Genomic DNA, 10610 nt, shown 5'->3' on the forward strand with positions numbered 1-10610 from the left:
AATCGTATTCCTTCAAATTAAGAATACTTTAAGTTTTCACTGAAATTTTAATACTTCCAAGAAACATTTTAAAATGTGTTTTACATTCCTAATAACATACCAAACTAGTGACAAGTATTATAGTTAAGTAAACCTTTATACAGGCACTGAAGAAAGTGGCATTAACTCATCTTTAGAAAACGACAGAAACAAATATTTCCGAAACTAAAATTTGTTTTAAAAAATTCTGAAACTGGGGCGCCTGAGTGGCTCAGTCGGGTAAGCGTCCGACTTCAGCTCAGGTCATGATCTTGCGGTTTGTGAGTTCCAGCCCCGCATCAGGCTCTGTGCTGACAGCTCAGAGCCTGGAGCCTGCTTTGGATTCTGTGCCTCGCTCTCTCTCTACCCCTCCCCTGCTCACACTATGTCTCTCTCTGTCTCAAAAAATAAACAAAACATTAAAAAAAAATTTTTTTTAATTCTGAAACAAGTAACTACATATAAGAAAATATGTTTTAAATGTGTCAATTACAGTTGACCCTTAAGCTCTGTCGGTTTAAACTTTGTGGATCCACTTATATACAGATTTTTTTTTATAAATACAGTACAGCATTGTAAATGTATTTTCTCTTATGATTTTATTAATTACACTTTCTTTTCTCTAACTTAAAGAATCAGTACATAATACAAAACATGAAATATGTGTTAATTGTTTACATTAGGCTTCCAGTCAACAATAGGCTTTAGTAGCTAAGTTTTGGAGGAGTCAAAAATTATACTAGGATTTTTAACTCTAGACATCAGCACTCCTAACCCTGCTGCTCAAGGGTCAACTGAATTCTGTATATTTTGCCAGAATAAAAAACTGTGTTCCATATACATATATACGTGTGTGTGTGTGTGTAAATATATACATATATGTAAATATATGTACATACGTGTGTACGTGTATGTATACACACACACATATATACATGACACATTTGAGTGTATTTCTTGCCTTTCATAAACTATTTCTCAGAGACCATATCCAGATGAGATCAATTATTCTCTACTGGGATCAATTCATTGATTCTAAATGTGTTACGCAAAAAAGAAAAAAAAATAATGTTTTGAATTATTAAAGCACTGCCTTAGATGGTAATCAACAAACTCTTAGTCACCAAGCCCTAGCCTGCTTTAAATTTCAATCACTTACAAAGCAAGGGCCCTATATCCCCATATATAACCTTTATTTCACAATAGTATAAATATTGGTTTCACCTCATCCAAACATTTTTGCAAAATCCTGAAAATGTTATATAGAAAAGAAAAATACAAACGGATATTCATTATGACGGTAAGTCTGTTTATTTTGATGATTTCTCAGTCTCTGTAAGAACACTTGCTTGCTCAAAACGAAATATGCAATAGATGTCTTAAAGGTAATTTATTCTTAGGATACACTAAACCTCAAAAATAAAACTGAGAGGGAAACATCAGTGGAAAAGAATGCTTTCTACATTTTATTAGTAAGAGGCAAACTCTTACAACGTCCCTAAAGAACCAAACTGTAGCGGAAAAGAGAAGATGTGATTTGGACTGTCATTTTCAGAGCTCTTAAGAAAACTCACAGTTCAATGACAATTTTAATACAGAGCCAGAGAACAATTCTTCTCTGAGAATTCTTTCAAGAATTGTCCACTTTCAAAATTCACATGTAGCTACGTTTTATTACTAATGCTCTCTACCCCTTTTCTCTCCATTAACACTACCCAGAATGTAGTTAACAGTAATTTTTAAGTACAGGCTATGATTCTACTTCCTAAAGTGTACATCAGCAACAATCTATTATGTTCTGGGTCTAGCACAACATTTACAAGTGGAAACCATAAACGAAAGTGCTATTCATATAATCAGAAGAATAGGAAGGAGCCCTACAGAGAGCATATACGTAGTTCAGAGAAATTTTCAATATGCTCCAACTTTATTACAGACTTTCAATTTACCACTTCCCAGATACCAGTGCTATTGACTGTATTTAAATAAACTAATGACCACAATTTAACTTGCACATTGTGTAGTCTGATTATTTTAAACTTTAAATGGAAATGTTTAACTTGTTAAAAATCAATACTCCAACAAAGGAAAAGAACATTAAAAATAAACTCCATAACTAATACTATTTTTGTAAACTTATCTTAAAGCACCACAGCACAAACTCATTTTGTGTGATACGCCAGACTTTTTATTCAATAAGAATCACCTTTCCTTTTTCACAATGCCATAAACAACCCAGAGAAATTTAAATGTTCAAAAAGGATTATAAACAGCTAATTAAAATAAAATTCCATCTGCAGCAATTTCCTTGATATAATCTACATTATACTTTATGTATGATATAATTATACATTATACTGTTACTGGTTAAAAAAATACTAAATTTTCTGAATTATATGCCCTTCTACCAATTACATATTGATAAAAACATTAGCCAATTATTTATTAAACAAACCCTTCTGCTCAAGAAACCAAGCATCACACTGCTATACCTTCTAGAAGCCCCAATATTTCTGCTCCCTCCCTTACTGCATGAGGCGTTAAACCTTCAGGATCAGTTTTATCTCCCTACTTTAACCTTCACGATTATAGTTTTATCTGGCTACTTTCCTAATAATCACTGTTCTTCATTTTTATCTGCCACATCTGTATCTCGAGAATAAAGACTATTCAAGCCTCAGGTTATTCCAAATATCCTCCCAAACCGTATCACGGTCCTAATACTGAGCATTCTGTAATCATTTTCTCCAAATTACCCAGTGATAGGTTTGAGGTTTCCAGTTTCCTTTAGAGGAGCTGGCTAGGTCTCAGGGTAAAGCAAGTTAAATATTCTGCTCACTATGTTCCATACAACTACAAAGCACTTAAGGAGCTTACCAACACCCTCCTCTCTAAAATAGCAAACACCCTGTCATAGAACGCAGAGAATAGCTGCTTTGCTCCAAAGAATATAGCTCTTGAGCACTTCTCAGAGCAGCTGTTAGTAACTTTCAGACGCCTGCTGGACTATCACTTTGGTTAAATTAATGATGGGTCATCTTGTTCCACTTTACTTTTTCCTTTTTAGTCTTGCATTCAATGCAGAAAAGCTGCGGATTACTTTTAAAAATAAAGTACAATCAATCAATAAATAAATAAATAAACAAACAAACAAACATTACTTCAGCTCCACTACTTTTCCAAAAGAAATCATTTCAAGATCCCTACATCATTACCTAAACCATGCAGACCACTTGTACATGCCACTGGAAAGCTTTAAAAGGATCCTATTTTCTACCTATCCTTACCCAACATGTTCGCAAGTTTTCAGTAATTTCGAGAACGTTCTGTATTACAAAGGTGCTGATGCACTCAATCAGAACTGTTTTTGCTCAAATACAAGCCCCGAATACCCTGCACTTGATAAATTTTAAGTATGTTTCTGGTTACCTGAAGAGCTTTCTGGTGGCACCCTTTGTCACCCAGTGATGCTCCCACCAGCAAATATTTCCCATCCTTTAAAACGTTCCTCCCACCCTTCAAAAAACACACATGAGACTTAGAGGTTTCCGCATACTAATACGGAACCACTCATACCACTAGGTATTATGGCTCTCAAAGAATCCTCTTTAGCAGCCTCCCCTGGGACACTATGCTCAGCGGGGCTTTGAACCTGTGAGACTCGCTGCCAGCTGCCTTTGCAAAAGCAGCACCGTAGGCCGACTCAATACCGCATTGCTGCTGCCGACTTTTTCTAGCAGCTTAAAAAAAAAAAATTCAGCCCAGTACCCTGCAGACCCTGCTGGCTCTTCTGCAGCACGGAAGAGAAACCGCCGCATTGCTCAGCGTGGAACACCGGGGAACCCGACTGTAGGGCGGGGAAACGAGTGCCGTCGAGAGGCTCTGTCGAGGGCGGGGTGTCGGCGGCGGGGGGGGGGGGGGGGGGGGGGGGGAAGGCGTCCGGACTGTAGGGGACCGCGACGAAGCAGCGGCCAAGGCGCGGGCGTCTGGGCGCCACGCTCTGCATCGCCCCGTGGCCGTCAAATAGCGGGGTCCCGGCAGGGGCCCCTCCCGGGGATGGGGGTCCCTCAGCAGCCGGACTCGTCCCGCCCGCCGCCCCCCACCCCTCCGGGCCCTCACCTGTCATGAGCGCCGGACTGTCGCCCGCCGCCGCAGCGGGAGAGGAGGCGGCTGCGGCGGCAGAGCCCGAGGCCCGCCGCCCGCCGAGGTGCCTGGACACCAGCTCGCATCCATCCGCCGCGCCGGCCACCAGCAGCCCAAGCACCAGTAGCGCAGCCCAATGCCACCGCCGCAGCCTGCCCGAGGCCGGGCCGGGCGTCGCGGCAGGATGAGGGCGCGGAGGAGGAGCAGGGGGAAAGCGCAGCGGCGCTACGGCCGCCGGCCACTCGTCCGCTCCGCCAGGCGCTGCAGCCGCCGCCGGCGACTCCTCGGGCCGCCCCCGCCGCCTCGGACGCGAGCTCCTGCCGGGCGCCAGCCTGGTCCCCTCCGCACCGGCGGCCTCCGGAGCTCGGGTCCCGGCTGCGTTCATTGGTTCCGGTTATTTAAAAAAAAAAAAAAAAGGTGAGGGGCAGAAAGGTACGGCGTCTTCAGGCCGCGCGCGACACCCGCGCTCCTGCGGCGGCGAGACCGGGATCCGCTGCTCTGGCGCCTCTCAACACCAGCCCCAGCGCCCGCGCCACCGCCGCCGCGGCGCATCCCCCCGCCCTCTCCGGCCCGCGCCCGTCGTAGTACCACGCTCGGCCCCGACGCCTCCTCCCTCACACACTCGCACGCAGCATACCAATCCCCCGCCTCCTTCAGCCCCTCCACGGCGCAGGCGCGGCGCTGCTGTACTGCGCCTGCGCGCCGCCACAGCCCCCGCCTCCAGGGGCGTTCCTGGGAGGACCGGAGTGCGGCGGGGAGGCAGTTAACGCTTTCGTTGAGCAGCTTAGTTTGACGGTAGGAAGACGGGCATGCCCCACCCCCACTCACGGCCCCGCCCAGACAGGAGGGGGGAGGACCAAAGAGGCGGGACAAAGGAGTACTGACTTCCCAAATGGGCGAGTTATAGGCATGTAGACGGCAACAAAAATAATTGCATGGGTCGAAAAAACCTTGTAATCAGAAACAGCGGCGTCTCTAGAATTTCAGTATAGGTGGGGCTTACAAGAAGCTAGCAATGTGGAAGTGGAGGTTAGCACAGCGTAGTGTTTTATTTACCTAAAGCGCTTGCTACAAGCCCATGTGCCAGGCAGTGCTCGAAAGGCTTTGCAAATTTACACATTGTAACTCTAAAAGTTATATAGTGGTATCGTTATCATCCCCATTGTACAAAAGAGGCAACCCCAGCCCAGAGATGTTATCCCCAGGTCCCACAGCTGATAAATGGGAGACAGGGCCAGATTTAGCAGCCCCGAATGGAAATACTGAAATGGATTTGCTGTTGCCCCTGACTTTCCTATGTTCAAACATTTCCTGAATCACCACCTCGCTACTCCCACCTCACTAACAAGGATTCTTTGCTGTCAGTTTAATAAGTTTACAGAACGGTTGTTCAGACTTGGCTTTACCTACCTGAAACGAAGCAGAGCGCGCCTACACACACACACACACACACACACACACACACACACGCATTCTCTTTCCCAAGAGCAAAAAGTTATTTAAAATTTTCAGGTACGGTTCTTAAGCATAAAGGTCCTGTTTCGTATTGGGTTTTCATTGTTGGGTTAGGGCTTCGATTTTGGTTTTTATTGGTTGGTTTGTTTTCTTAAGTCAAAAAGCTGCTCAAATTACACAATCTCCCAAAGAATTTCTTAGGCAATGTAGCCAATATAACCATGATTCTCATTCACTGTGGAAGGGCAGATGCACTCTTCAGAAAAGAATCAAGAATTTCTTTGAAGCTAATCAATCTATCAACAATTATTTCTTGACAGACTTCTTGGGAACATAGTGTTTTAGGTGGCAATTCTTCATAGGGCAACAGGGAGATTATATTTCCCCTGCTGAAAGGCACAGCAATCAAGTCACACATTTGCTGAGTGTCTACCAAAAGGAGAGAATTCTGCTGGAAGACTAGAAAAATATAAATAACAGTCTTGTTTTCTGCTCTCCAGAAGGCAACATTTCATTCATTCAATATTTACTGAATGCCTAGTATGTGCCAGGCAGGGTACTGAGTAGTTGGGATTCAGGAGGAATAAGAGACAGAAAAAAGTCTATTAAGTCAGTACTCAAGGATAGAAGAAACAACACAGTCCCTGCCTGGGAAATCTTATGATCTTGCTTAGGAGATAAAATTTACACCCATTAAATAATTAGAGACTAATACAAGGTAGCACTTAATCAGTTGCTAAATTGGGTAGAGCAAGCTGTATTATAGCAATAATTGCAGTATAAAACCACAAACAAATTAACAAATCACCCACGCCAACCTTCTTTAAACAAAGATATGTGGGGGTTTCTTTCTTTCTTTCTTTTTCTTTCTTTCTCTTTCAAGTAGGCTCCACACCCTAGGACCTGGGGCCTGCTTGAACTCACCATCCAGAGATCAAGAGTTACATGCTCCAAAGACTGAACCAGCCAGGCACCCCTCCTTCCTTTCAAAGATAGATGTTGGCACTGAAAGGGCACTGGATTTGAGGTTATGATTAACTGTTTATGCCTCTCACCACTGGAGCCAAAAAGGAGATAGGGAGATACCTGCCAACGCTGAAAAGACCTGTCTCAGGCCAGGGTTCGGCAATAAATCATCTCATATCATCTTTGTCAAGGGTTCTGAAGTTTCTATTAGAGTGACCAGAATGCATCCTCTTGTGAAACAGAGGTATAGCGTCACTGTGCATCTAGCAAAAACCTAAGTGCAGAAAAGAGAAAATCCATTGCTTTGGAAGAGAAGCCAATCTGTAGAATCACATACAGATGCTTCTATTTGCAAGCCGAGCAGAAACACCAGGTTCCTGTTAAAACAATCACTTCCCTTTTATCTCAGACTTCCTGTCTCACCTCCAACCCTTTACCTTCCTTTTCCTTGCCTCCCACAAACTTTCTTCTCTTTCCTCTTGCCAAAGCACATTCAAAATCTACTTGGAAACAGACCTTTCTCCTTTCCGCCTGCCTGACTCCTGCAGCCAGGTTTTTAACGTCCAAACTTTTTGACTTTCCATTCATTTACAGAGTGTCTTTACTGTCTAATTTTCACCCATTCGTGACTTCAAGCATCTGATGGGGAGCACTGAGCTTTTTATCAGACAAACCTCGTGGAAACGGCAACTCCACCACTTTTCAGCTGTGTAACCCATAGAAAAATTACTCTGGCCTCGGTTTTCGGAGGGGAAAATTAGGGACCATGTCATAATGCCAGCCCCACAGGACTGCTGGTGGCGGGAGAAGAGTGAAATAACAGGTCTGCCTTTGCGCGCTGCCTGGCACACAGGTACGTTTTCATCCCTCGGGGAGAACTGGCACCAGGCTCTGGGCGTGTGTTCTGAGCGTGTCCCTAATTTAGGATAAGCTCATCGCTCTTTGCCTGCGTGGTGGTTTGAGTTCATCTTCAGACAAAAAAAAAAAAAAAAAACCTTAACTCCGTGGGGCGCGCCCAGCACAGACGCAAGATCCGTCCAGCCGGCCCCTCCCATCCCAGAAGCAAACCAGCCCTTCCCAAGTGTCGGGCTCCGTCCCCATCTCCTTCTTCTCCCCCTTCTCCCCGGCTGCCAGGACGGCCCACGACTCCCCACCCGCTCCAACCCGGAGAACCGGATCTCGTCCCGGGAGCGAAGCCAGAAGCGCGCCTGCGCCGCCAGGCAGCCTCGCGCATGCCCGCTGTCTCCCACCGCCTTTTCCCCAGGTGCGCGAGCTCTCAGGCTCCCGCGGTTCCGGGACGCCAGCGCGCCGAAGCTAGCTTGGCTTCCGGCTCCCACTCCGTGGGCGGTGCGTCCAGGCGGCCGGCTGCCAGGCGATGACGTCACCGCGCGGGCGGGCGCGGCAGGCTGTGGGTGGGCGTGGAGCGGGAGCTGGGGTGGAGGTAGGGGCGTGGGGAATTCCGGTGCGCGGTAACTGAGAGGGGCTTCCTCCTGCGCCCTGCCCGCCCACGGAGCTTCTCCAGTACGCCTTTCCCCAACAGAGCGACTTGCGAGTTAGATTTCTTGGCTTGACTCCGCGACCCTGGAATATTGGCGGCTGATGGAGCATCATCCGAGACCCCGCTTCTTTTGCAAATTACAGTTAAGCCCCTCGGACAAATGCAAAGAACTTCCTTTGGTGGACGCCCTGTTGCGCACCAACCAACTTTCTGTTTTCCCACTAACTCCCCACCCAAGCTTGCAAGGGAATTCAGGTCCTGAGACCTTTAGAAACATCTCTGAGGTGGTAACTACGTATATGGTGGCCCCAGGATCCAAAGAGTGAAGCCTCTGCATATAAATATGATTTTCTAATTGTTGAATTAATTAAAGCCACATACTAAGAAGAAAAGTGGCATCGTGGAATAACTCATTTGCAAGATTCTTTCTCCCTAAAGCCAATAAGGCATGGAAGATTCCTCAACCAACTAAGTGAAGTTGGTAAACTTCCTCACTGCATCTTTCTTGGCACATGGAGGAAGAAAGTCTTTTAAAAGGTATCTTGAATCCAGAGGCCAAAACCAAAAACTCTTTTAAGAGTTTCGGCATATTAACATAGTTTTTAAAAAGCCACCCAACAGAGCAAAAGCAAGTCGGTTTTGCCAAAGTTTATCAGTGGGCTTATGGAGTCATTTCTATTATTAAAAAGGGTGTTTGCTCTGTTACTGCGTAATCTGCTCCATGAATACTATCGATCACATAATATCTGTTACCTCCTAAAAAAGAGGAATCAAACTGTGAAGAAGACAAAAGTAGACATGTTCATAACCGAAAATGATGAGAAAATGAGCACCATGTCACTTGCACACAGAGGAGTCCTTGGACGGTAATGATAATTCTGAAGATGAAAGGCAAATTATGCAACAGGTAAAACATGATATGCCTACACTCTTGACAGCAAGAGACTAGAAAAGTGATTGATGGGATGGAAAAACTTTTGAGTATGCTTCTAAGTTCAGATGCCTACTAACCTAATCTTAAATCACACTAAGACCAACTGTTTGTTCTAGAACGAAAGCTTAGGACAGAAAAGTATGTGTTTTGGGCACAGTGTGGTTCCATGGGTCCAAAGCACCAATCAAATATTTATAACATCTGTGAGTTATGAGGTACAAAGTTGCTTAGGGGTTCTTAAAAACACTCGAAGAGATTATCTAAGAGGGCATTACCTCCCCCTCATTTTCAAAGTATACAAATGTGTCTATTTTTGGAAAAGATGCCATAGAACATGCATGAGCAAGAAGGAGAAAAATAGACTTCTTTTTAAAGTTTTAAAGGGTTACCCACCTCACTCTTCTTTTGTGGAAAATCCATCCAGATACTGCAAGGTTAAGCAAGGTGTTAAGTTTGAGTGTATACCAACATGGCCATAAAAGTCCAGCCATTTGGAATTTAAACCCTTCATGAGCTCCTATATCTCGGTTCCTGTAAGCCCAGTCCTTGCTGGAGGTTTATTTGAGGAATGGTGTCTTTAAGATACAGATTCTAGCGTTCACACAGCAATTGTGTGACTTTGGCCAAGTTTCTAAACATCTTAGCCTTAGTTTCCCATTCTGTAAAGAGGCAACAATAATCGTACCTACACAGGATTGTTGTGAGGTAAAAATGGTTGTAAAGGGACTTGGTGCACAGGTGGCTATTATTATCTAAACTCTTGAGGGTGTTAAGGACAGAACTTGTTTTCAGTTAAATTGCACAAAAGAGGGGCGCCTGGGTGGCTCGGTCGGTTAAGCGTCCGACTTCAGCTCAGGTCATGATCTCACAACTCGCGAGTTCGAGCCCCATATGGGGCTCTGTGCTGACAGCTCAGAGCCTGGAGCCTGCTTAGGATTCTGTGTCTCCCTCTCTCTCTGACCGTCCCCCACTTGTGCTCTGTCTCTCTCCCTCTCAAAACTAAATCAAACATAAAAAAAATTTAAAAATAAATAAATTGCACAAAAGAGGAAAGTGGATAGAACACATGAAAAATACATAAAAGCACATACAACAAAACTAGGCACGTAAAAAGCTTTACAGCGTCATATGCCTGGAGGGACAGTCAATGATATTCTAATCCAGGTTCCCAAGAACACAGGACCCGAGGTAAAGGCCTATATGACAGGAATTCCTTGGAGAATATAACCCCAGCGAAGCAAGAGCGAGGGGAAAGGGGCAATGAAGTAGGGAAAGGGGTAGCAAAAAATCAAGAAGATGAACTCCTGAGCTGGCCACAGAGGTACAAGAAAGGGTGCTGGCTGTTCGGTCTCACCTGATGTCTCCATGGAGGACTTGGGAGACCACAGTGTTTTGGAACAGAGGAGGGAAGAACACCCGAGTTCCGAGTTCCCGTCAATCAAAGGTTATTGCAGGAGATATGAACCACCCCTGTCCCCACCCCGCCTCCCCCATACTTTTGAATCCTGCCTCCCCTAAAAAAAGCTGGGGATTCAAGGCATGAAGCAAGACATTAAGTTATATCCCAAAGCAGCATAAGGGACCTAAAGCAAACAG

At 45.0% G+C, this 10610-nt stretch overlaps 1 protein-coding gene across 4 annotated transcripts in view; it reads right to left on the reverse strand.

Annotated features, from left to right (window-relative positions):
* Nucleotides 1-4852, reverse strand: part of STIM2 (stromal interaction molecule 2) — a 149641-nt gene extending 144789 nt beyond the window's left edge. The window contains exons 1-2 of one of the 4 annotated variants that reach the window (XM_045474317.1): nt 4799-4852; nt 4138-4536 (exon numbers count right to left, since the gene is read on the reverse strand). In XM_045474317.1, the coding sequence (XP_045330273.1) occupies nt 4138-4144 (7 nt within the window). In that variant the 5' untranslated portion in view covers nt 4145-4536; nt 4799-4852. Of the gene's footprint in view, nt 1-3786; nt 4040-4137 lie in introns of those variants that run through there. The other 3 variants (XM_045474315.1, XM_045474313.1, XM_045474316.1) reach the window with 3 other exon arrangements.
* Between the last annotated feature and the right edge of the window lie 5758 nt (nt 4853-10610).

Source organism: Leopardus geoffroyi, chromosome B1 (assembly GCF_018350155.1).
Source record: "Leopardus geoffroyi isolate Oge1 chromosome B1, O.geoffroyi_Oge1_pat1.0, whole genome shotgun sequence".
In the NCBI taxonomy this organism is placed as follows: Eukaryota; Metazoa; Chordata; class Mammalia; order Carnivora; family Felidae; genus Leopardus; species Leopardus geoffroyi.